This window comes from Talpa europaea (genome assembly GCF_964194135.1).
Source record: "Talpa europaea genome assembly, chromosome: 11".
In the NCBI taxonomy this organism is placed as follows: domain Eukaryota; kingdom Metazoa; phylum Chordata; class Mammalia; order Eulipotyphla; family Talpidae; genus Talpa; species Talpa europaea.
In genome coordinates this window covers 21,971,124-21,997,950 of record NC_140078.1, presented here as the reverse complement: position 1 = coordinate 21,997,950, position 26,827 = coordinate 21,971,124, and the positions used below count along the sequence as shown (strand labels likewise).

Here is a 26,827-nt window from a genome sequence, read left to right as displayed (position 1 = left end):
TAATTTCTTTTTAAAAAAAGATTTCTTTTTATTTTATTTATGCATACAAGAATTGGGATGTAAGCCAGAGGTGCCGGGGGGTGAGAGGATTCACCCAAGACAGAGTAGAGAGCAGAACAGGAGGATCTACTGAAATACATTGCTGAGGGGAGCATGGGCAAGACATGAGAGGTCTGCTGCACCATGTGGGTTAGCTCCCTGGCCGGGGATCAAACTCATGCTGCAATGGCTGGCTATAGCTATTGATAACGCTGAGCCTTTAACCCCTGTGCCACCAGGGAAGTCCATAAACATGTATAATTTCTAAAAAGATAATTTATATGAAGTGCTTTGCACTGCTCAGATGAGGTATAAATACCTTTCACTCCTTCAAAGGTACCTCTTCCAGAGAACAGTGTCTGCACCCATGCCTGTTTTGGGTTCAAAGACCACAGGGGGTTTGGCTAACAGCTACTGTCAACACTTTGCTATCCACTTTGGGTCTGAATGGGCTGGCCTGTGTAAGAGGCCTGGGTGGCAGTGTGAGCACGTCCAAGCACCTGTTGCCTCAGGAAGCTGTCCACTGCGGGGCATCAGCTCAGAACCCAGGCCTCTAGCTCCTGGATGTAGAACTGCTCCTGCCGGGCCAGCACCTCGTTGTTGAAGGTTGCACAGGGGTGGCTCCCACCGTGGTACAAGTCTCCATCCATCCAAAGACCAAACTGGCCACTAGGGAGAAGAGCAAAGTCTTGGCATGTCTCCCTCCTGGGTGTGAGACTATTCAGATCCGCATGACTGGCTCTTGGCCACACAATACCACAGCTCCTTTTTGCCAGTTTCGTCTTCCCCTAAACTGATGTATCATGAATTGTTGGGGACTCAGCATGCTGTTCCCACAGGATATAAAGGGTGTTTGGTTTTTTTTGCAATTCATTGATTTTATTAAATACATAGAGTGATACAACCATGATCACAGTCCAGTTTTAGAACCTTTGGAACAGTTTAGGATGTAGTATTTAATCACAGGAGTAAGTCTAACAGCCGTGGATTCTGAGCCCAAAACACATCTGAGAGCATCCAGTCTAGTCCTCTTACCTGACAGAAAGCAAGCTGGAGCTGAAAATGAGTAATGCCAATCAGCACTGATAGGTTTGTTCTGTGCCAACCTGCTTCTTGTGGAGGCCTTTCAGGTAATTGGGATAGCAAGGAATTTGCCTGGCACTAATGAAGCAATGCTTTCATCTTTGCCCTCAGGATAAGATTTGTTCTGCCTGAATTTGCAGGTCACACCAGGGGCCGACTACCCTTTTCTTCCTAACCCACTTCACCGCCCATCCCCCAACCCACACACCCATGCACACGTGCACACAGACTCGTAGGCCAGATTTCTGGGCAGATGCCAGCTTTTTCCAGGGAGTTACATTTGCTGGGATCATGGAATTGACAGGTAAATTTGAGGTTTGCCCATCTTTTGCCTCCAGCTTTATCCAGCCATGTGGAATGTTGTTCCCAAAGTTATATAAATCCAGACTAACTTGTCACCAACTGTAAGACTTTGGGGGAGAGTTCATGCCATCATTCCCTCTCAATGTTGATTTAGAATGGAGTTGAGGGAGTTGGCTGGGGGACTTGGCAGCACCTGGGGGTATGGAAGGAGGAGACCTAAAAATTAACTATCAGCCTCCTCATTTTGTCAGAGGCAGCCTCACCCAGCCTTTCCAGACAGGAAAAGGGACCAGAACACAGACCACCCGAGACTCGGGGATGATTAATACACATACCTGCTACTGCCCATCATTAGTGAATCCAAGTTTCCTTTCACAAAGAAAGAGTTATTTCCTGTCCACTTAAAGACCTGGGATGATAGGAAAAGGCTCAGGTTACTAGACGTGTCTTTCCCTTTTGGTTTGATTCCATACCACTAGGTGGCAGTGTTGTAAAGGGCGCAACATCCAGGCACCCACTAAGTACTCTGGGCACTTAGCTCTTGAAATTTCTTTCCAGTCTCCTTAGAGGAAGTACATTTACTCTTGCCCTCCAGTCTGAATTCCCAAAACCCTCTATTCTAGAAATATACCAGAGCCCTCTGAAGCAGTAAGGCCAGCAGGATCCACCCCAAAGAGACACTGACTTCCAACATTGTCCCTTCTATCTCTGCTCACTCTTGCCTACCCAATCCATACCATAGTCTCTCCTCACCCTCCTCAGCTTCCCAATGATTCTCTCTGCTTCCACGGTCTCCTGCTCACAGTCCATCTCCACATTGCAATCTGAGTGATATTCAAAGTCTAACTGGATAAAACTCTAACGGTTTCCCATTGCAATGGGAATAAAATCCAACTCCTGACTACAGTCAAAAGCCCACCTTACTCTGATCCCTGATTTCATCTCTGACTTTTTCTCCTCCTTATGACAGCCACTTCAGCTACACTGGCTTTTCTGTTCCTGAGGTACCACAGCTCATTCCTGCTGATCCCTCTCCCCAGAACGTTCTTCCTTCAGATCCTCAAATGGCCACTTCTTTTAACCCAACTGTCATCACAGAGAAATTTTCTGGACCACCTATCTAAAGTAACCCTTTCTGAGACTCCCTGGTGGTACAGGGGTTAAGTCTCAGCTCTATCAAGCTATTGACAGCCACTGTAGCATGAGTTCGATCCCCCACCAGGGAGCTAACCCACATGGCACAGCAGACCTCTCCTATCTGGCCTGCTGCTCCCCTCAGCAGTGTATTTCAGTAGATCTGCCTGTTCTGCTCCCCACTCTGTAATTGGTGAATCTTCTCATCCCCTACACCTCTGGCCTACACCCCAGTTCTTGTATGCATAAATAAATTAAAAAATCCTTAACCCTTCCTCCCAGACCCTGCTTTTTATGACCCTGTTCATGTGTCAGTGTACCCATTAACATGTAAACTCTGTGAGGGTTGTCCTGACTCCTGGCAGTATTCCTAGCACAAGGTATAGATGTTTGTGGAATGAATAAATTATAAGATGTTTAAGGGCTGCAAAAGTACAGTATATTATTGCCTATAATTAGTTGCCAAAAAAATGCTGTGAACAATCAAAGGATTTTTAGCAAGAAAGTGGATGAATAAAAGATAAGCCTTGAGCTCAGAAGAGATAATATTAACAAGTAAGCACAAGGAGATAGAACCATTCAACTCCTCTACTTTCATCAAGGAAGCTGACCTTCAAACTTGAAGGAATGAGATAAGCATTGCTGCAGAAGAAATTAAGACCTTGTTCATGGTAGTGCTTGGAATAGCTATCAAGGAACTGCTAGAAATTCATTAACTCAAGAAGTGCCAAAAGACCAAAGGCAGACAAAATTAACCAAGTTTTTAAAAGATAAGTGTCCTAACAACAGGCTGGGAAGACAGAGCAACACTCTGGAAAAGTCATTCATTCAACAACGTTTTTTAGCATTTTACCCCAGGCACCATTTTAGGCACTATATTAAATAGTGACTAAATAATGTGTTAGCTGGTGACATGCTAAGGAGAATAAAGTAGAGAAGGGAAATAAGGGTTTCCAGGACATGAAGTGTTGTAAAGTTAAGTCAGATGGTCAGGAAGGATGCCTTGCTGAGTTGGTGACACTTGAGACCTAAAGGAGGTGAAACCAAACTATGTGGACATCTGATGGACAGCACTCTAGCAAAACTGCATGTGCAAAGGCCCTGAGGTAGTAGAGTTGTGTCTAGAGTAGAGTGAAGGAAAGGCAAAGTAGGAAGAAACAATTCAGAGAAAGGTCAGGAGACATAGAAACTTGTAGGTTATTATAAAGACTTGTGTGATATGCTCTGACTTACCTTTTAAAAGGATCACTCCAGCTATGTGATGACTGAAAGGGCAAGCAAGGAGACCCATTAGGAGGCTATCACAGTAACACAGGCAAGTAATGGTGGTGACTTGAACCAGGGCAACAGCAAAGGACATGGTGAGAAATGGTGGATTCTAGATAGAGATAGAGAGGGAAGGCAGAGTCATCAGGATTTGTTGATAGCCCAGATGTAGAGTGTGAAAGAAAGAAAAAGAAGTTAGGAAGAACTCCAGAGTTTTTGGTTATCAGTAGCAGGACAGATGGTGGTTCCACTAGCTTTGCTGGGGAAGGTGGCGGAAGGAGCAGATGTGTGGTTAAGTAAGAAACTCAGTTTTGGACATGTGAAATTTGACATGCCATGCTTAGGATCTGACTGGTGACACTGTATTGCTGTCAGATATGTGAGTTTTGAGTCCAAGGGAATAGGCTGTTAGCACACAGATGGCATGGATGGAATGGATAAGATCTCAAAGGAAATGAGGGCAGTCAGAGAAGAGATGACAGCCAAAAGTAGTTCCAGAACCCTCTGATGTTAAAAGGTTGAGGAAATGAGGAGGAACTAGCAAAGGATTCTACCAAGGAGTTACCAGTGTTGTAGGAGAAAATTCTAGAACTTTAGAATTCCAGTAGGTGACTATAGGAAGGCAAGTGGTGATAACTAGAATCTAACCTAGGTTCACCATGAATAACTGACCACTGACCTCTTTCCTGATAACTAGTCCACCAATGCCAACAATGAAATACAGAAACAGAGATCTCCTTAATTCCTTGTCATGGACAAGATGGTTGTGTGGCTGGATGTATCTGTAAGTGTCTTGGTCTGTGCATTTCAGAGGATGTCTCTAGTAGCAAACCCAAGCACTTGAAACCAGTTCTTAATCCACTGAACAAATATTTCTTGAGGGCTAATGGGGAGGGCAAGGTTCTCCCTTATACTCTTCTCCCTCTCCCCCCCATCTCTTGGTTCCTAAACGTGCTTCCCCTTCTCTTCAGTTTCTGAGCCCAAGAAAACTGCTCCTTATGCTCTACATCACCAGGTGATGTTCTATTTGTCTACCAGGACCCAGCGCAAGAAGCTCCTCCTCTAGGAAGTGTCCTTTGGTTTTCCCACCCCACTTCATAAAGGTGCTCTTCCTTTGTGCTTCTGCCGTAGCATTTATCATTCTGTATCCTGACCCTCCCTGGGAGCATCTCAAGGCAGTGACTGTCGTTTAGAGAAATCATGCAGTGCTTTTGGCTAAGTTCAAGCTCAAAGACCTTTTTCCACCTCACATCCTAAGGATGTGTGGCCTTGGGCATGTTTTTCCCTGCAGCTTCCCCTTCTTGTAACATGGGGATGATAATGATATGTACCTCATAACTTGCTGATTCAATGCTCTAACTTGTGAAAGTCTCAGAAACAGCCAGTAAACTATGCAGGTCAGCTGCTACTGTTTGTGTTAGTGAAATAGCATGCTCTGGGCCTCCCTGGTGGCGTAAGGGGTTAAGTCTCAGCGTTACCGGGCTATCAGCAGCCACTGCAGCATGAGTTCAATCCCTGGCCAGGAATCTGACCCACATAGCGCAGAAGACCTCTCCTATCTCACCTGCTGTTCCCCTCAGCAGTGTATTTCAGTAGATCCACCTGTTCTGCTCCCTACTCTGTCTCTGGCGAAACCTCTTACACACCCCCACCCCCCACCTAGCACCTCTGGCCTACACCCCAGCTCTTGTATGCGTAAATAAATAAATCTTTTTAAAAATAAAAAGAAAGTAGCATGCTCAGTGGTTTTGTTCAGTAAATAGTCCAGAGACAGAAAAAGCTGTGGATGAGAGATACTTACAATTATTCTCCCTCCTTCAAAGGCTCCCTGGCATCTGGTGCTATCTGATGGCCCCATCCGTCTTGTTTCTGTCATTGACCCATCTCCTAGTCACCAGTTACTTGAGCCTGGTTCACCCTCTTCCCCTCCTTCCCCATTCCTGTCATTGCCTTCAGTGATCTTCACCATCCACTTGTCTCCACCCAATGCCTGCCCCTCAACTCCTTCCTCTCTAGTGGGTTTTCTTACACCCACCTCACCACTGTCTCCTGTGGTCACACTCAAGGACTTGACTTTACCAGTCTGTTTAAAATGTCCCTCTGTATCCTGTATTCCGGCACAAGGGTTCAACAAGTATCACCACTCCTAGTCTCTGACTTCAAGATAAGCTCTCATGGCCCCGATTCCATCTGCATTTCATTGTGCTTCAGTCCCCATCTGGTTTCCCTGCCCTCCTTGTCTGAGGTCCATTTTATATTTCTACTTCCTTCAAATTCCTTTTTTTTTTTTTTTTAAAGATTTATTTATTTATTTAGACAAGCACTGGGTACATTCAGAAGCATGGGAGGGTGAGAGAATTCACCAGAGCCAGAGCAGGGAACAGAACAGGCAGACTAATGAAATACACTGCTGAGGGGAGCAGCAGGCGGCAGGAGAGGTCTGTGCGCCATGTGGGACCCTCGCCAGTGGCCAGGGATCAAACCTGTGCTGCAGAGGCTGCGGGCAGCTTCACAGCCCAGCGCTCAACTGCTGCACCACCAGGGGAGGCCCTCAAATTCCTTTTTTAAAAAAGATTTATTTATGCATAAAAGAGCTGGGTGTAGGCCAGAGGTGCAGGGGTGGGGTGGGGAGGTGAGAGGATTCACCATTAATAGCGTGGGGAGCAGAACAGACAGACTGACAGAAGACACTGCTGAGGGGAGCAGCGGGCAGGCGATAGAAGACAGAAGAGGTCTCATGCTTCAGTGGCCGCTGATAGCTTCATAGTGCTGAGACTTAACCCCTTGCGCCATCAGGGAGGCCCCTCCCGTCAACTTCCTTTTCCATCTGTCCACCAGCTTAGCAAAACCCCAGTCACAGCTGAATCCTCACATTCACTTTCCATGCCTGGACCCAAGGGTCTGAATGGAGCGCCACCTCCAACACTGCCCAGCTGTCCCGTGTCTACTTTTCTCTAGCAGGCTTCCCCTTTGGCTCCCGTGATGACTATTTGATACCTTCACTCCCATCAACCTTCACACCCGTTCCACCATCCTCACTCACAGCTGATGACCTTACTCAGCAGGTCCTGAGAAAATAGAAGCCAAAGGACACATCTGTTTTCATCTTCTACCCACCACACCCACAGGCCTCCCTGCCCTTGGACCCATCTCTTTTCAGCCTGTGTTTGGTGAGCAACAACCCTCTCCCAATCAGAGCTAGACAGTGGTTGCTGGGGACTTCAGCATTTTTAAAAAATAAGCTGAAAAAATAAGCTGAGCAGGCCAAGGGGAATGCTCTGCCCACACTGCCCTGCTGCATTCCCTCTGTGGAAAGAAGGATCTTTGTCCTGCCCTAGATCCCACTCCTTCTTCCCACCCCCAAAGGTTGATAATATCACCTTCAGCTCTGGCGAGAAGGAGTAGAGGAATGTCTCGCCAGTACCATAGAAGCTTTTGCTGCATCGAATAGCCGAGGAGGAGAAGGCCCCAAACATCTGGAAAACAAAAGAACTTGGAGCTAGGGCCTCCCTGGTGGCGTAGCGGTTGAACGCTGGGTTGCGAAGCTGCCCGCGGCCTCTGCGGCACCGGTTCGATCCCCGGCTGCTCCCCGGCCACCGGAGGAGGGTCCCACATGGCGCGCAGACCTCTCCTGCCGCCCGCTGCTCCCCTCAGCAGTGTCCTTCGGTCCTTCTGCCTGCTCTGCTCCCCGCTCTGGCTCTGGTGAATTCTCTCGCCCTCCCGTGCTTCTGACTGTGCCCAGTGCATGTATAAACAAAAACAAACAAACAAATAAATGAATAAATAAATAAAACATGCCTCTATTAAAAAAAAATATAAGCTTTAAAAAAAAAAATTTAAAAAAAAAAAAAAAAAAAAAAAAAAGAACTTGGAGCTAGAAGGAAGTTGGACATCCTCTGGCGATCCCATTCTCCAGTTTTGGTCATAGAGGCTCACCCTAGAGGGGCACCCAGGACTGATCCAGGGCTTAGAGAGATCTCCTTCAATATGCATCTTTTCCCTTAACCCTCCCCAGGCAAGAGCTCTTGCTAGCATCCTCCTTTTTCTTTAATGTGTTTATTTTATATAAGTATTCCTTGCAGAAAAATCTTAGCAGTTATAGGCAAGCAGAAAGAAAAATAAAGCCACCCAAATGCCCATTATTCCACTTAACATGTTAGTGCATTTCCTTCCAGCATGCCAGTGTACTTATTCTTGTACATCAAGTCCTCATTTAATATCTTCATTAGGTTCTTGGAAACTGCAACTTTAAGCAAAACAATGTAGAAAGGAACCAAATTCACCATAGGCTAATTGATAGAAACAAGAGTTAAGTTCCTATGGTGTTTTTCTGGTCACAAAAAACATCCCCAAACGTCTAAGTTAAGATTCAAACATGGGGCCTCCCCTGGTGGCGCAGTGGTTGAGTGCTGGGCTGCAAAGCTGCCTGCAGCCTCTGCAGCGCCGGTTCGATCCCCGGTCACCAGCAAGGGTCCCACATGGCACTACAGACCTCTCCTGCCACCTGCTGCTCCCCTCATCAGTGTACTTCGTTAGTCTGCCTGTTCTGTTCCCCGCTCTGGCTCTGGTGAATTCTCTCACCCTCCTGCACTTCTGACTGTACCCAGTGCTTGTATAAATAAATCTTTAAAAAAAAAAACAAAAAACCTCAGTACAGAGGAGCTTCCATGTGGATTTAAGTGTGTAAATGTGTTTGCCATATTTACTTTCTCTTCATAGTTTTTCTGACCCATTTGAAAGTAAGTTATAGATAGTGCAAATTTTCACCCCTAAATAGTTCCTCTCTGAAGGGTGGGGAATGTTGACTTATGTAACCACAGTCCTGTTATCTCACTTAAGAAAATTAACAGGTTTCATACGAGATGGCATCCCGTTAATATTCCATTTCCCCCAGCTATCTGAGTGTCTCTCATGTTCTGCTTTAAAAACCAAAACTTGGAGGGCCTGCGGTGCTCCTACTCAGTGAGGACTCTACCAAGGTCACCTGGGTCCTGGCTCCTCACTTTTCTCTTTTCAGGGCGCCACCCCCCAACCCCTGCCTCCCTAGGTGGCACCAATAGCAAGGGCACCTCTTCTGGGGCTTGTGGGCGCTGCTCTGAGCAGTGTCACCCTTTATAACAGAAAGCGGTTGGGCTCTATGGGGAGAAGACAGCTAGAAGAGAGTGGAGGAGGGGCTAGCAGAGGAGGAGGAACATGGAGTGGGAAAAAGCTCTGACCTAGGGCCTCCCTGGTGGCGCAGAGGTTAAAGTCTCAGCACTATGAAGCTGTCTGCAGCCACTGCAGCATGAGTTCAATCTCCGGCCAGGGAGCAACCCACGTGGCGCAGCAGACCTCTCCTGTCTCACCCGCTGCTCCCCTCAGCAGTGTATTTCAGTCAATCTGCCTGTTATGCTCCCCACTCTATCTCTGGTGAGTCCTCTCACCCCCCGTACCTGTGGCCTGTACCCCAGTTCTTGTGATTCTTCTGATAAAATAAATCTTAGTTCTTATAGGAAAAAAAAAAAGGTGTGATCTGGGTGGGGGAGGGCGAGGGCACAGTGAAGCTCAGCCTGCTGGGGACAGGGGTCTCAGGTGAGCACACCTGGAGGGAACCAGAGAACTGGAGTGCCCTGTCTCACAGCTGAGTTTCTGCCATCACGGAAGACAACACTGGAGACAGATAGTGCAGACAGAGGCAAGCTTTGCTGACTGATCCTGAAGATAAAGGAGAGGGGAACAAGCTAAAGAAGAAGAAAGAAGAGAGTGAGAAAATCCACAAGGCTTTGCCAGGACGGGGAGCCTGAGCAGCTGCAGACCATAGGGGAGAACTGGATGAAATGGGGAAACTTCGATGAGGAGGACCTGGTCCCTGCCAAGGAAGCCAACACAAGGGCCCACAGGTTGTCTTATCCTTCAGTGAGGAAAGACTGAGGTGGCATCCTGGCCCCTCGGAGTAAACAACAGATAAGAGACCAGAACAGACTCTCCTGAGGACTAGTCCCTGTCCAACTGGGTTGGACATTCTACTTGCATGGCAGCACAGAGGTGGCTTGAGAAGATGTCCTTTGAAGAGCCAGCAGAGTTTCTGTGGCCCACGGGGCTTTAAAGTTGTTCCCTGCTGCACTGTTTGCATATCTACCCCAGGGAGGGGAAGAGTAAGTGTTTCAAGCAACCCATCCTGCCCTTGACTGAGAACAGCAAAGGGCCTCTTATGAGGATAAATTTGCAGAATGGGTGTGCGGGTGAGCAAAAGGATTCTGTGGATCTCCGAAAAGCATCTCCATGGCCCACAGCCCGCTTCCTAGTAGTGTCAACCCCACATTCTCACAGACTGGCATGTGTGAAGTTTTAGACTATTTCTGGTATGTTATTTGGGGTGGGGGTGATGGGCTGGGGAGGAAGGGAGGTAGGTGGGATCATTTTTGTTACAATTGGGGCCTCACTGGAGTAATGGTGAAATAATGGAAAACACAGACAACCAATGATGATTTGTTTCTATGTCTAGAATATTTTATCTTTTCCAAATATGTCACTGGTGACATGAATGAGGACTGTGTGACTCACAGACTGAGTGCCTGAAATTTATAAGCCAAGGCGTTTCTTGCCCAAACTTAATGCTGTTACCAACAAAGGACTAAACCAGTTAATAACTTACTAAAGCTGCCATTTGGGGGGCAGAAACTGATTAAGGAGTGAAAATCTTTTATTGGGGTGGGGTGTGTAGACAGGCAGATCATTCTGTCTTAGAGGTGCTAATTCTTGAAATTGGCACATGGACCCTTCTGTCTTGGATTATGAAGTTACAAATACTAGCTTGTCCCTCAGGGCCACTGACTAAAGTATTGTGGAGGAGATATTGTGGAGGAGGCTAGAGGGTAGGAAAAGACAAGGACGTATGCTCTAAGCATGGAGAACTCTTGGAGCCTTTCTGAATTTTTTTTTTTTTTTGCACAGAAGAACTGGGGTGTGAGTCAGAGGTGTGGGGGGTGAAAGGATTCACCAGAAACAGAGTGGGGAGCAGAACAGGTGGATTTACTAAAATATACTGTTAAGGGGAGCAGTAGGCAATACAGGAGAGGTGTGCTGCACCTTGTGGGCTAGCTCCCTGGCTGGGGATGGAACTCAGATCTCAGCAGTGATAGTGCTGAGACTTAACACCTAGGCTACCAGGGAGACTCCGCCTTTCTGATTCTTGAACTTTGAAACCATTGGTGCCAGGGTTCAGTCATTGACAGCACAAGTTCTAATTTTTTTTAAATTTTTTTTTAATAGAGGCATGCTTTATTTATATGGTCTGCGCGCCATGTGGGACCCTCCTCCGGTGGCTGGGGAGCAGCCGGGGATCGAACCGGCGCCGCAGAGGCCGCGCGCAGTTTCGCAACCCAGCGCTCAACCGCTGCGCCACCGGGGAGGCCCGACAGCACAAGTTCTATGGAACACTTCAGAGTTTAGTGATTTGAGCCCTGGTCTTGGTAGAAAAGTGAGCTTTTATACTGGGGTAAATAAAGGCTTACTTTAAAATACAGAACAAGGGTCTCCCTGGTGGCCTAAGAGTTGTCTCAGTGCTGTCACCTCTATGGCCTGAGTTCCATCCCCAGCCAAGGAGGTAACCCACATGCGCAGCATACCTCTCCAGTCTCGTCCACTGCTCTGCTTAGCAGTGCATTTCAGTAAATTTGCCTGTTCTACTCCCCACACTGTCTTACCCTCCACACCTCTGGCCTACACCCCAGTTCTACGCAAAAATATTTTTTTTAAAAATTGACAATAATTAAAATACAGAACAAAACAAAACAAAACAAAAATAATATTAAGAATTAACACTCCTGGGCCTCCCCGGTGGCGCAGCGGTTGAACTCTGGGCTGCAAAGCTGCTCGCAGCCTCTGCAGCGCCAGTTCGATCCCCAGCCACTGGCGAGGGTCCCACATGGCGCACAGACCTCTCCTGCCACGCCCACTGCTCCCCTCAGCAGTGTACTTCGGTCCTTCTGCCTGTTCTGTTCCCCGCTCTGGCTCTGGTGAATTGTCTCACCCTCTCGCACTTCTGACTGTACCCAGTGCTTGTATAAATAAATAAATAAATCTTTAAAAAAAAAAAAAAAGAATTAACACCCCAGGGCCTCCCTGGTGGCACAAGGGGTTAAGCACCTCATTATGAAGCAATCCACAGCCTCTGCAGCACGAGTTTGATCCCTGGCCCGTCAGGGAGAAACCCACATGGCGAGGCAGACCTCTCCTGTCTCTGCCCTCTGCTCCCCTCAGCAGTGTATTTCAGTTAATCCACCTGTTCTGGTCCCCACTCTGTTTCTGGTGAATCCTGTCACCCCCCACATCTCTGGCCTGTACCCCAGCTCTTGTATGCATAAATAAATAAATAAATCTTTAAAAAAAAAAAAAAAAGAATTAACACCCCAAATGCTGTCTTGAGTCATGTCAGCCATCACTTTTGTCATCATCTAGACCTGCATCTTGAATTCCATTGTAAAATCTGTTTAGACATATGTTAGGCTTTTGTGACAACTGTTTAAATGTAAACTTCATATTTCATATCACACTATCAGTTTTGTCCTAATAGAACTAAAGCTTTATAATTCTTGAGATAAAAACCCACTTGGAATATCTATGGTTCTACATCATTTTTCTTATCTACCAAATATTTCACTGTCTAGGCCAGAGTTGTTTTTAGCCATTCTTCTCTGGTGGGATGGTTAGGTGGAATGCACTGGATGGCAGCATAGGATCACTGAGAAGAGAGGGGTTAATATGAGTGGAAACTTCCTCCTAGTCAGCATTGTTTTGCCAAGGAAGAGGCTCCATCCAGGGGGAGTCAGCATCCTGGTTTTGTAGCAACAAGTCCTTCTGATAGCATTTTAAGGGAGGTACTCCTGACCAAGTGGGGTCCCCTGGGACCCCCGAGATCTCTCCTATCTCTAACATGTTTCTTCCACAGAGGAGCAGCTCTAACCAACTTTTCCTCCTTCTTACCCCTGCTGCCTGAATCCCCCCATTCGAGAGACCAAAGGCAGTGCCCTCTCCACATTCCTCTTATAAAATGTAGGAGTCTACTCTTGATGCTTTCTGCAACCCATTCTTTTTTCTACCAGCAGATAATGTTTTAAAAATTTCTGTGTTCTCTTTCCTGAGGCTGCCCATTGGTACCTAGTTGGAAGCCCCCATAGTCTCAGGTTGGGGCCCCAGTCCAGCTCACCTGCCCATCCTGGTCCCTCAGCACCAGCAGCACCGGCCCGTCGTGGCCCTCCATCTGCCTGTACAGGTTCCGTAAACTGAAGCCATCCCTCGAGGTGCAAAAGACCAGACTCCAGGAATGGCCAGTGAGTCTTGCAGGGAGGTGGAGGCTGAGCTGGGGAAGGGCAGGAGGTGAGTGTGGGATCTATAGTGGAAACTATATCCTGGGAGCCCCAGAGAATGGGTTAAATAGCCACCACTCACACAGGCATGGAGCTCTACAGGTTAGAGCAGTTTACTATTTTCTGGGGGGGTTTTCATGCCTATTAGCAGCAGCCTTTGTACAGAGGGATTATTATTCCTGTTTTATAGATGAGAAAACTGAGGCTCAAGGGAGGTAAAGCAAGTTCCCTGAAGTCCACATGGGGAGTAAATAGCAGAATCAAGTTTGGAAGCCGGGTCCCAAACCCCTGGCAAACAGAGAATAGATGAAATGCTGAATCTTTCCTCCTAATCTTCCCACCTACAAACGCCCCACCCCACCCCACCCCACCTTTGGCTTCAGTCGCAAGGGCTGAAGCTAATTTCATTTGATTCGTAACCTCCTGGCCCAGTGAAGAGCATGGTGCTAGTTACTACTGGGTCATTTTATAAGAAAGGAAATAGATTTCCCCAAGGTGACACTGAGCTGGGGGCAGGGCAGGAGTGATCCCAGGTGTCCCTGGATCTGTCTGGGGTGGGGCAGAAGACTGGGACCTTTCCACTTGGGGCTGGAATCCTTGTGCCTTGGACCATGCCCGAACCTGCTTAATCTCTGAGGCTCCCAAAACCTGGCTGGGTTCTGTCAGCTGGGGCTCTTCGGGACCTTCAGGAGCAGGGGCTGAGGCTGGAGCTGGCGCTGAGGCTGAAGCTGGTGCTGTCTCCTCCTCTTCCTCACCCTCCTCTGCAGACAGAGTGTCTTCTAACTCACTGGACTGTGAAAACACAAAGAATCAACAAAAGGAGACACCAGTTTCCCCACCTCCTGAGCATGAAAGCCTCTCAGCTTCATGACCCCTTCCCAGGCCCCTGCCACCCCCAGCCCAGCCAAAGTAGGCTGGAAAGTGTCCACAACAGATCAGACTGACCCTGCCCCCAGCCTGCCACTTACCAACAGAGTATAGCGCCAGCCACCTTTCATTCTCTTGTGAGTTCTCAGTCCTGCGGTGAGAGGAAGCCTCACTGGGTGAGGCCTGGAGATGACAGGGAGAGGCCTGGGGCACACCCAGCTGATTCCACGCCCACCCAGTTGTCCTTTGCTCCCTTTCCCCTGTCCTCCCAGGCCAAGCTGTCACCAAGTGAGTCTCTAAGGTCAGCCACAATCAATTCACTTGAAGTTGGCATTTGATACATGTTAGGTGTGAACAGTAATTCTATTCTCATTTCTTTCTACCTCCTTGCCCTTCAGGCCTCTGGTTCTCCAGATCATGTCAGAGGCCCCCATAGCACTGACATCTTCTCAAAGCTGGTGAGTGCATCATAACAGAAGCTTGAAAGGCATTAAGCCTGGACCAAAGGAACAGATCTTTTGGGGCCTCCCCTGGTGGCACAGCGGTTGAGTGCTGGGCTGCGAAGCTGCCTGCAGCCTCTGCAGCACCGGTTCAATCCCTGGCCACCAGCGAGGGCCCCACATGGCACACAGACCTCTCCTGCCATGCCTGCTGCTCCCCTCAGCAGTGTATTTCATTGGTCTGCCTGTTCTGTTCCCAGCTCTGGCTCTGGTGAATTCTCTCACCCTCCCGCACTTTTGACTATACCCAGTGCTTGTATAAATAAATAAATAAATAAATCTTTAAAAATAAATAAATAAAAATTTTAAAAAAGGAACAGATCTTTTAAAAAAATACAAAATTTCATTTTTGTGATTAAGAAATACATATTTAATACATATTTATAATAGAAAATTTGAGAAATCTAGGAAAGAATAAAGAAAGATAGAAAAATATTCATAATTCCATCTCTCAAAGTTAAACTCTCACTGCCTAAGGGTATATTTTTCACATTTTTGGATTTATTTCATATACATGTGTATGCACACATTTATAAATAGATCATACCATGTGTATAATTTATAAAGAGCTTCTCTCAACTCAATGAATGAGAATTTTCCAGTGACATCCTGTAATCTTTGAACATGTGGGTTTTTTTTTTTTTGGTTTTTTTGTTTTTATATTTAAAGGGCAGGTTTATTAGGGAAGGGATAAAACAGTAAAAGACACTTGCATAGACACAAGCAGGTAGGAAGAGCTGCCCCAGAAGGGACAGGTTTGCTAAGAGAGGCCTGCATGGTTGCAGGCGGGCAGCCTTGACAGGTCACGGTCAGGCAGGAATGCTGCTGCCCTGCAAAGGGAAAGAGTTGGTGAAAAGAGGCACCTGCATAGTCACAGGTGGGCAGAGGGAGTGCTGCCTGAACATGTGGTTTTTAACGTCTGCAAATTATTTCATCATAAGAAGTACATCACTTATTCCTCTTTTTGGATATTTTGTTTGCTTCTCATTTTCTGCGATTAGAGGCAAACTGTAATGAATTTCCTTGTTCATAATTCTGATTATATCCTTTATGATGAATTTCAAAAGTTGAATGCTTGGTCAAAGGGCATGTACATAGTTCTTGATAAATGTTTCCAAAGGTTTCCCAGTTGCTTAAAACCCACCAGTGTCCAGAAATCTTTAGGGAATGGCAGGGTGATATCTTTCAGATCCTTAAGTCTTATACCCTCAAACCACAGACAAGGAGCCTGGTGGCACAAGGGGTTAAGTCTTAGGACTATCAAGCTATGGGCAGACACTTCAGCATGAACTTGATCCCCCACCAGGGGGCTAACCCACCTGGCACAGCATACCTCTCCTGTCTTGCCTGCTGCTCCCCTCAGCAGTGTATTTCAGTAAATCCACCTGTTCTGTTCCCCATGCTGTCTCTGATGAATCCTCTCACCACTCCCACCCCGCATCTCTGGCCTACACACCAGTTCTTGTATGCATAAATAAATAAAAATAAATCTAAAAAAAAAAAAACCCACAGATAAGCAAACTGCCCCTCAGAAAGGGAGGGACTCAGCACAGGACAGTATATACAATAGCTAATGGTAAGACTCTGGAGTCAGGGAGTTCAAACCCTGCTTTTGCCACTTACTTGCTATGTGACCTTGGGAAGTTACTTAACACCTCTGGGCTTCAATCTCTTCATCTGTACAATACTAATATCTACCTCCTAGGGCTATTATAGGAGAAATGAAAAAAATGTCTCAAGAATTAGAATGTCGGGCCTCCCTGGTGGCACAGCGGATGAGCGATGGGTTGCTAAGCTGCCTGCAGCCTCTGCAGTGCCAGTTCGATTCCCGGCCTCCAGGCGAGGGTCCCACATGGCGCGCAGACCTCTCCTGCCGCCCGCTGCTCCCCTCAGCAGTGTACTTCATCAGTCTGCCTGCTCTGCTCTCCCCTCTGGCTCTGCTGAATTCTCTCACCCTCCCACGCTTCTGACTGTACCCAGTGCTTGTATATATGAATAAATAAATCTTAAAAAAAAAAGAATTAGAATGTCATGCCAGACTATCTTCAATTTGCTGAGATAACCCTCAGTACCTGCTGTTTGCTGACTGCTGGATAAATGACAATGCTTATTTCTATCCACCTGACGCTGCCTCCTTGAGAGATCCAGGACTTGAATCTCTGACAAATGGCCACTGTCTCTACCTGTCACCTCTGGGATAGTGACTTGATCACACGCAAGAGTGAGTGAGTAGCTCAGGTGGGGAAGGAGAGGCAGGAACTGTGGAGATGTACTCACCCTGCTAAGCCCTGGTATCTGAGACCTCCAGTCCATTCAGCCAGTTGTTTTCCTTAGTGCATCTCTCTGAACCCCAAAGAGGGGGCCGCATCCAGAACTGACCTTGCCCAACTAGTAGTCAGTACGCAGAAGCTTTAGTTCCACACCCTGGTCCCTTGGCAGGTGGCTGGCACTTCTACCACGATCAGTTCCAGGCTCTCCTCCCTGGCTCTTATACTTGCCCAGAGGGTGGCAGGCCCTGGCCCTGCGCCCATACTGGTTCCAGCTGGGAAGGCCTGGAGGTGATTATTGTCCATCAGAAACTCAAACCCCACAAATACACACAAACATGACCTTGTCACCCCTCTGGCTCCGCTCTGCCCCCACTGGACCAGAGTCTCTCACCACAGACACCTAGTAACTAAAGCCCACTGTCGAAGGCTCTTCCCTTGTGGGACACAACTGCTACAGCATGGGTAAAGCTATGGGCTCTGCAGGGGCAGCTCAGGGCTGGAGGCTGGGAGAAGCAGCCCCGCTCTGGCCCTACTGATTTCCCCTCCATCAGATGGAGTGCTGATTCAATTCTTTCCTCGTTGACAAGCCTTGACATTTTGTGAGGTTCCACATAGAAAGCCCAGTGTTTAGCATACATCAGGCACCCCATCTATGGGGGGTTATGTCTTTGTCCCTGACCCATAGGAGGATTTCAATGAAAGTTGCATTGTTGAATCACAGAACTCAAAGTTGGAAGGGGCTTCAACCTGTCCCAGAGCAAGCCACCTCCAACCCAGGGCAGGATCCCCATGAAAATATGCTCACCAAATGGGCAGTCAGCCTTTATTGTGGGGGTGAGCCCCCCCCAATCTGGGGTTACTCACACCACTGAAATATAGCTGAAAAAAAAAACCACAAAAAAACCTCTTGCTGGCTTTGGTGGAGAGGACTTCGATCCTTAGCTACCCTATCTATGGCCATGTCTCCAGGGCATCCTCTGTTCTGGAAGGGTGGGATGCCAAAAGGACTTGTATTATGGGGAAAACAGGAAAGTGAGGGGCCCTGTTGCCATCTCAAACACGGCTGTTGCAATATGTGTTGAAACTGTAAACAGCTCAGGGGTCACACACCTGTCCCTCCCTGCTCTCCCACCCCACCCCTGACCTATGTCCCCCACACTCAATCTCTAAACAGGTGGCACAATGAGATTTGCCTTGCTGTCTCATTCTTTTTTTTTTAAAAAAAAAAAAAAGATTGATTTTTTCATGCATACCGGAACTGGGGTACAGGCCAGAGGGGTGTGGGGGGGTGAGAGGATTCACCAGAGACAGAGTGGAGAGCAGAACAGACTGAAATACACTGCTGAGGGGAGCAGCGGGTGAATCAGGAGAGGTCTGCCATGCCATGTGGGTTGCCTCCCAGCCGGCCGGGGATAGAACTCACCGCAAAGGCCGTGGACAGCTTCACAGTGCTGCGTTCAACCCCCTGCACCACCAGGGAGTCCCTTCTATCAATTCCTTACATGGGGCTTTCTACTTGGATGGTCCATAATCATCTCAAACCCAGAAAGAAGTCATGATTTCCCCTTCCAAATCTGGTCTCTCTATTCTTTGACCACCTCCTAGTTTGCCTTTCCTGTCTGGTTAAATAGCATCATCATGCACCCTGTATCTAAAGTCAGAAACCAGAAAGTTGAACTTGACTTCATTTCTCAGAACCCTTACTTCCTGCCCAGGGAAACTGACTCTTCAAAGTTCCAGAAAAGATCTCAAGACCACTCTCCTTTTCCTCTCCACTGCCTCCACCTCATCCACTGTTCTCTCGGACTATGGTTCAATAGTCCTTTGGCCCACTAGCTTCCCTTCTTGCGAGGACCTAGAGTGACCTATTTAAATCATAAGTTAGAGAGCCTCATGGATCTGCTGACATTCTCCAATGTCTTGTCACTGGGTCAAAAATAAAGCCCCTGCCCAGGACATGCCTTGGCTTCTGCTGTCTACCCCAACTTTATCTTCTCCTTCTGCTATCATCCAAGTTCCAGTCACATTGATCTTACTTTCCTGAGACTATCAAGCTTGTCTTCCTCTGGAGCCTTTGCCTTTTCTGTTGCTCTGCTCGGAGTTCTCTTACTCTGTCTCTTTGATAACTTAGTTTGTCACCTTTTCAGAGACGCCTCCCTAAATAAGGCAGGTACCCTACCAATTCCTCTTCCTCGACCAGTAGCTTTGTTTCTTCATGATTTGTATAATGAAAAAAATCTTTCATTAAAAAAATTACCTTTTGGCCTCCCTGGTGGTGCAGCGGTTGAGCGCTGGGTTGCGAAGCTGCCCGCAGCCTCTGCAGGGCAGGCTCGATCCCCTGCTGCTCCCTGGCCACTGGAGGAGGGTCCTGCATGGTGCATTCTCTCACCCTCCCGCGCTTCTGACTGTACCCAGTGCTTGTATAAATAAATAAATAAATCTTTTTAAAAAATTACCTTTTATTGAAGCCTTCTAGGATTTAGCCTCCATCATGTTGGTCACGTTAGCAGCTAGAACAGGAGAAAGCAAACTTTTCCCATCGGGAAATCATCATTTTTATTTCTTACATGGTGATATATAATTCTTGCAATCATTGAATACTTCATTGCTTTTGAGTGGAGGTTTATACAGCACACACTGTGTGCCTGGGCTGGATGCAGCCTGATCACGCGGCACAACAGGTTCTGGGGTTGGGTGGCCCTGGGTTCAAATCAGTCCCAGCCCTGTAACAAGCTGTATGACCTTGGGCCTGCATTCCTGGTATCCATCGCTGTGTAACAAACTTAGTGGCTTAAAACAACAATATTTATTTTGCAATCAGGCAGGATCAGTGGGGCAGCTAGTTTCTGCTCCACTTGGCATCATCTGGGGCAGCTCCAAGGCTGCAGGCTGAACCATCTGATATCTCATTCTCTCACACATCTAGTGGTTTAATGGGGACCAGCTCTGGAGTTGTTGGCAGGAACACTTCACGTGGCCTGTCCATAAGGCCTGGACTTCCTCCCCACATGGTGGCTGGGTTCCAAGGGTTAGGAGAGAGAGAGGGAGAGAAAGAGAGGGAGAGAGAGTGTGCGCTTTCACTGGGCAGAGCCATATTGCCTTTTATGACCCAGCCTTGGAAGTGACAGTGTCATCTCCCCCATAACCTTTTTTTTTTTTTTTAAAAAAAAGATTGATTTATTTATGCATACAAGAACTGGAGTACAGACCAGAGGTGTGGGGAATGAGAGGATTCACCAGAGACAGAATGGGGAACAGAACAGGCAGATCTACTAAAATACACTGCTGAGGGGAGCAGCGGGTGAGTCAGGAGAGGTCTGCCGCGCCATGTGGGTCACCTCCCTGCCCAGGGATCGAACTTGTGCTTCAGTGGCTGCGAATAGCTTCATAGATTGTGCCTTATCCCCTGTGCCACCAGGGAGCCCTCCTCCCCCATAGTCTTTTGGTTGAGGCAGTCACAAAGATCTGTTCAGGTTCAAGGGAAGGACCCACAGACTCTGCTACTCAATTGGAAAAGTGTCTGTGCCACATTGTAAAAAGAGCAGTTGGGATGATATATACATTGCTGTGCCCATCTTTGGGGAAAGAAAAAACAGTCACAAGAAGTTCCTTGCCTTTCTGAGATGCTCCACTGCAGTTTGAGCACAGAGCCCTGCGTACGTGAACATCCTCAGGTCAAGAAGCACAGGGCTTGCTTTGCTGGCAGTCAATGATGGTCTCCCTGCAAGCAGCCAATTTTGAACTCTCAGCAAACCTCCCTAGTCTGAACTGATCCTGAGTCCAGAGCTCTTATCTCAGTTCTTTCACCCCCAGATTCCTCCCCAAAAGGGCCTTTCTTTTTCTCCAGGACTCTCCAGGGGCTGCAATGTAGAACATGGCTCCCCCAACCCCTTGCTCAACCATGACTGTGGAAGCCCAGTGAGGATATGTGGTTGAGCTGGGACTCAGGCCCAGGGTCAAATGGGGAGATCCAGGCCACTCTAATCTCAGGCCCCCTGGTGTGGCTATGGGTATGTGAGGAGTGGCTGAGCCAGCCTGGTCTGGCATGCCTCCTGCATGGATCCACACCATCCAGTATCGCTAAAGCCATATTCTGCATAGGAGAAAAACTGAAAGCACAGAGAGGGTAAACAATGTCTAAGAGCTACACAGCATCTCTCTGTGCCAGGCCAGAATCATCCAAGAAACAAGGCCCTCATGCTGGAAGACCCTTCATCTGTTCCATTAGGCCAGACCAGGTGGGGAATCTGAGGCCCAGGAAGTGGGAAGCTCTGTCCTGGGTCACCTCCCAGCACCCCTGCCCCTGAGTCATGCCTTGCCACACTGCTTATGATGAGTCTTTTGTGGCTCATCTCCCCTCTACACTGTGTGCTCCATGAACAGGAACCCACCACTGACAAGTCAACCACTGTGTTCCTCAGTGCATCACTGGGTGAGCCGACAGTCACTCCGGCAGGGAGCTGGTGCATTCCAGGAGGGCTTGGGAATGCCCCTGAAGTGTTTACTCAGAATCTGGTGAGTGGCCCTGCCCTTTATCTGGCGAGGTGGGGGCCACCCGGATGAAGCATCTGAAGGTGGAGGGGGCAGTCACACACCTAGATACATCCAGATGGGGATGGAAGTATATACCCAGGAGTGCATGCACTGTGTGTGGGGAAGGTGGGACAGGAAAGAAGAAAAGGACCTGGTGCCAGCTGCGTATTAAGGGCAGGAGGAAGTGTAGGAACAGGCCTGGGGGAGATGGAGGAGGAAGGAGGAAATGGGTAGGAAAAGGAAAGGGAAAGCAAGGAAAAGGAGGCGGAAAAGAGCTAAGGGAAGTGGTGGAGGAAAGGAAAGGAGAAGAAGGAGGAAAAAAGAGGTCGTGGGGGGGTAAAAACAGCCCTGCCCCCCCCCCCCCCCAGGGTGCTGCCTAGAGGGTGGGCACTTGCCCGCTAGGATAGCCGGGGAACTTGATCTGGCTCTGCCCTGCAACGTTTTAGCTAGGCAGAGGTGTGGCAGCGAGCAGCGGGGAATGGAAGGGGGCGGGGAAGGTGTGGCAGACACGTTGGCAAACCAACAACACTGCCGGGAGCTCGGCTCTGGGAGCAAAGAAACTACTAGAGCTGGGGCCCTTGCGAGGACGTGTGGGTATCGGGGCAACAGCCTCTGGCCTGTGCCAGAACCTACCCCGAAAGCATCACCAGTTTGACACCTCAAAATGGGCCTACTCCATGTTACTGTGCAGTCTGCAATCGGGGGTCGGGGAGAGGCGGGAGTAAGCCTGGGGTCACGACCAGCCACGGGCATGCACCCCGGGGCTTGCACCCGGGGCTCCCCCGTCCATGACCAGGGAGAGGGAAGCCGAGGCCGAGGCGCCGGGGCAGGCTCAGGGGCCCACCCGCGCGCGGCCGTCGCCCTAGGGCTGATGGTCTTCCCCGCGCTTCAGTTTGCCCTTCTGTACAATGGGGTACCCGCTCCGGCTTTGTGGGGCGGAGGGGGCGGAGTTCGCGCAGGCTCAGCGCGGCGGCGAGGACCGCGGTGGTACCCGGTGTGTATATGGATGCAGACTCCTGCGGCCTGAGGTCCGCCGGGCCTCGGCCTGGAAGTCCCGCGTCCCGCCGCCCGCGGGACCCCTGCCTGGACGCCGGGAGAAGGGGCGCCACCGCGGGGTGCACGCTCCAGGCCGGCAGGGCAGTGGGGGGCGGCGGAGCCGAGGAGGAGGGAGCCCAGGCCGCGGCAGCCCGGGCCCGCCTGACCCTCGAGGGGGTCGCTGTTGCCTCGCGGATCCCTCCCTCGCTCGCCGCCTGCGTCCCTCCCCGCCGCTCGCGCCGCGTCCGCCTTTTGTTCGCGGAGCCGCGCGCCCCCGAGCCGAGGCGGCGGGGCGGGGAGCTGGCGGGGCTGCGCGGGGGGCGGACCGCGCCGGGCGGAGCCGGGGCCCGGGCCGCAGCCGGACTCGGAGCCGGAGGAGGCGATCGGCGCTCCAGCAGCCGGGGCCCGGGGGCGCTCCGGGGGCGCGGCGAGGCCGAGGGGGCGGGCGCCGGGCGGAGCCGGAGCCGGAGCCGGGGCGCCTGGAGACGGTCTGGTCGCGCTCTCCGAACTCAGAGCGGCGGAGAGAGCGCGCGGCGGGGCTCGGGGCCGGAGCGCACGCCCGCGGCTGAGGCGGGCCGAGAGCAGCCGCGGCCCGAGCGGCCCGAGGTGCGCCGGGACTCGCCACAGGGGCGCGGAGGCCGGGCGGCCCCGAGCCATGCGCGCCGCTTGCTGAGGCAGAGGGAGGCCACGATGGAGGCGCCGGCGGGGGAGCCCTCGGCCCGGGGCTGCGGCCCCCCGCCCGCGCCGCTCCCGGAGAGGAAGAAGAGCCACCGCGCGCCGTCGCCGGCCCGGCCCAAGGACGTGGCCGGCTGGTCTCTGGCCAAGGGCCGCCGCGGCCCAGGCCCGGGTGCCGCAGCCGCCTGCAGCGCCGCGTCCTCGGCGCGGCCGGACAAGAAGGGGCGCGTGGTGGCTCCGGGGGCGCGCGGCGCAGGGGCGCGGGTGGCCGGGGTGCGCACCGGGGTCCGCTCGAAGGGCCGCCCGCGCCCGGGGACGGGGCCGAGACCACCGCCGCCGCCGCCCAGCCTCACGGACAGCAGCTCGGAGGTGTCGGACTGCGCGTCGGAGGAGGCGCGCCTGCTGGGCCTGGACTTGGCGCTGAGCAGCGACGCCGAGTCGGCGGCCGGGGGCCCGGCGGGGGCCCGCCCCGGGCAGCCGCCCCAGCCCGCGCAGCCGGCGCAGCACCCTCCGCGGCCCCCAGCCTCCCCGGACGAGCCGTCGGGAGCCGCGTCGTCGGTGGGCAGCAGCCGCCTGCCGCTGAGTGCCTCGCTCGCTTTCTCCGACCTCACCGAGGACATGCTGGACTGCGGCCCTGGCGGCTTCGTGCGAGAGCTGGAGGAGCTGCGCTCGGAGAACGACTATCTCAAGGTGGGGGTGCTGATGGGGACGAGGGGGGCTGTGGGAGGTGCCGGTTGTCATAACCCCAAGGGCCTGAGCTACCAGCCGGCCCAGTACCACCGAAAAGGGCTCCTAAACCCAGGGGGACCACTCGGAGCTTGCTCTAGGGCTCTTTCACGTCCCCCTCCCATTGTGTTTAAGAAGCTTTCACCTGAGTAGGAAACTGGTCAAAGGACCCTGATTTAGGAAGGAGGGCTTGAGAAAACTGCTTTGGAGGATGCCCAGAGTCATAATTGACATTTGGGGGAATACCGGGCCTGAGGTAGTCAGTGAGGAGCTAGACCTCTACCCTCAATTGCTTAGAACCCCCATCTCCAGGCCAGAGGCCAGGCCTTTGGTGACCGTCCTGCCTGGGGTGCTCTGCTGCCAGGGAGACCTGTGGCCATCCTCTGCCGAGGAGAGGCCAGAACACCATTCTGAGTCTTTCCCCAGGGCTTTCCCCAGTGCAGGCCTGTCCCTGCCTGCCATTCAGGGCGGGTCCGGTTTGAAAGCATGACATCTGGGAACATCCCCTTGGCTGCAGTCCGACTTCCGCCCAGTCTAACGGTCCCACAGCCTGGGAGGATGATGTTGTGGGAGAACTGGTTCAGAGTCCGCTTCCTCGATCTCCGGATATTGTCTTCAGCCCTCTCTGGGACAGCCCCTGAACACTTAGTTGTCTGGTTGACCCCTCGTGACCAGGGCCCATGTTTTTCCATGTTCCCAGTGAGAGATGGGACATTCTTTTGGATATGTGAGGACCTCAGAACAGCACCCCTGAGAGAGCAGCCTTCGCCTTTACCCTTTCAGTGGACATGAGCACCTACTAGGTGCAGGCCAGGCTCCATCTGTGCACTGCCCTGGACCTTGGCAACTTTAGGGATATACCAGCTCTTATGTGCTGACGTTGGCCAGAGAGACTGGAAGCTTCATGGGCTCTACCACCACGGCATGGTTTTGGAAGAAGCTGAAAGGTTAGCCACTCTTGTGAGCTGATGCTATAGCACTACAGCAGACCCTACTGCAGACCCTGGGCTCAGACCCCAGGCAGAGGGCCGCAGTGTTAACAGTGCTCTGCTGATTTATATCTGCTGGCAATATTTAGCTTTGCAGGATGATTCTTCTCATCAAGTGGTTTTCTCTCTTGTTAGAGTTTTGGGGTCTTGCTCAACTGTGTCACCCCCTCCCCATTTATCCCCAGTATCTGCTTTGCAGCATATGTTCAATAGCAGTCTACTCTACTCTTCCTCAAGCTAGGCAATTTCTTCATCTGTTAAAGATGAGGCTTAATCTCCCCAAAGGCACCATTCAGTGTTGGCAATCAGGGGTTCAGTCAGCTCCTATAGAAGCCTGGGGTGAGGAGAGGGTGGGCAGAAGGAGGGAGACAAGCCAGAAAGAGACCTGGCCCTGCCCTGCCAGTGCTCTGAGCTGCTTCCTGGACTCTTTGCTTGAACTGCGCTGAACTCAGACCCTGAGCTCCTCACTTGAGCTTCCTGGCCCCCACTGCACATCCTGGCAAGGGAAGGTGAGCCACAGCTTTGCTTCAGAGTCTTCTCATTCTTCCACTCCATGGGCTCCTGTTCATCCCAGGAAGTCAGTGGCAGGGCCCAGGAGTCAATCTGAGTCATCCATGACTGTTAAGATAGAAAAATAGCCCCAGAATCTCATAGGGGCAGGGCCTTGCTGGGGACTTCCCACTGCCTGGGCCAGAGCTGAGCCTCAATTTCCATCATTCATTCAGTGTTTCAGGCTCCATGCCCAGGTCTCTCAGATCTCTCTTGGATCTGGGATCTGTAGATTCCTGGCTGTGTGATCTTGGGCAAGTTACTTGAGGTCTCTGGAGTTCATTTTCCTGGTTAAGAGGGAAATCACACATCTCCCAGCCTTACAGGGTAAATAAGATAGCACCCGGCTTGTTGTCAGCTCAGATGAGGGCAGCTGTGATCACTGCTATTCTCAAGTGGTATGTGACACATTTCCATGGGTGCCTGTCAGGTTCTCTGTGGATTCTGTGTAGGCAGAATCATTCCTCCTCCCCACCTGGAAGAGGCCCGTCTTTCTCCTGGCCCCTCATTCATTCATTCACAACTATTTAGTGCCTATGCCAGGCATCATCACAGATGGGGGTACCACTGTGAACAGGGATGAAGTGTCTGTTTTCATGGGGCTTTGGGTCTAATGGAGGAGAGTGGGGTTAAGCAGTAGTTGGACAATAAATGACAATATGGATCATGATGAAGATGGAGAAAGACAGTACCAAGAACACATGAAGGTGTGACTGGGGGGCTCAGGGAGGCCAAGGACTGACAGATGAGATGGAACCAGCTGAATAAGAACATCCGGTAAGGAAGTAGGGAAAAGCTTGTTGATTTTGAGACCAGCGCAGAGGCTAGAGAGGAGATGGAGATTGCATGGGAGATGTGAACAGGGCCAGATTGTGTAGTTCTTGCTGTGTAATCTTGGGTCTGTCCCTGAACTTCTCTGGAGCTTTATAGAACCCAGAACGTGGACCATAAAAGTAGGGACTACTCCAGGAGGTGTTGTTTTGCTCATCCTACAGATGAGTAGATTGTGGCCTGAGCAGGGAAGGGACTTGTTCCAGGTCCCAGAGCCAGTTCTCCTAGGCAGCCAGGGCTTGGAGTGAGAGTGCATTACACTCTTGACGTGTTTCCTGCCCCTTGGGCCACTTTGGTTCTAAGGTGCAGAACCTGAGTTACCTGGAGAAGAACAGATCCCCAGTGTGCTCCCACACCACCTACTGCCTGGGTGCAGGGAGTCCTACCACGTGGGAAGGGGAGCTGCGTGGGCTCACCTCCCAACTGGTGGGAAGCACTGGGAGCTGTCAACTGCAGAAGGCCTGGTGGGGGTGATGGCAGATCTCCTGTTGCATGAAGCGTGGTCTGGGCCCCACACAGGGAAAGTGTAAATGGGCAACTCTCTTAGTGAGAGGATGAAAGGGAATGAGCTCACTGTCACTTGAGTTATTCGGTTATGCCAGATGACCTGGCATGTTTGGATAAAGACATAGGGTTTGTGGAAAGTAGTTTGCAAACTGTTTAAAACATTGGTGATTGTG

General features: G+C 50.5%; 2 protein-coding genes across 2 annotated transcripts in view; one reads left to right on the top strand and one right to left on the bottom strand.

Annotated features, from left to right (window-relative positions):
- Nucleotides 1-572: 572 nt before the first annotated feature.
- TLDC2 (TBC/LysM-associated domain containing 2) lies at nt 573-14,170 on the bottom strand (the record flags this gene model as incomplete). The annotated part of the gene is made up of 6 exons (XM_084246668.1): nt 573-708; nt 1,761-1,834; nt 7,206-7,301; nt 13,013-13,165; nt 13,794-13,964; nt 14,141-14,170. The coding sequence occupies 6 exons, from the start codon at nt 14,168-14,170 to the stop codon at nt 573-575; spliced, it is 660 nt and encodes a 219-aa protein (XP_084102794.1).
- Nucleotides 14,171-23,067: 8,897 nt separating this feature from the next.
- The window catches only part of MTCL2 (microtubule crosslinking factor 2), a gene marked incomplete at both ends in the record, with an annotated part of 59,242 nt that continues 55,482 nt past the window's right edge, over nt 23,068-26,827 (top strand). Inside the window, one exon of the mRNA XM_084247967.1 lies at nt 23,068-23,742. Within this exon, the coding sequence (XP_084104093.1) occupies nt 23,068-23,742 (675 nt within the window). The remainder of the gene's footprint in view (nt 23,743-26,827) is intronic.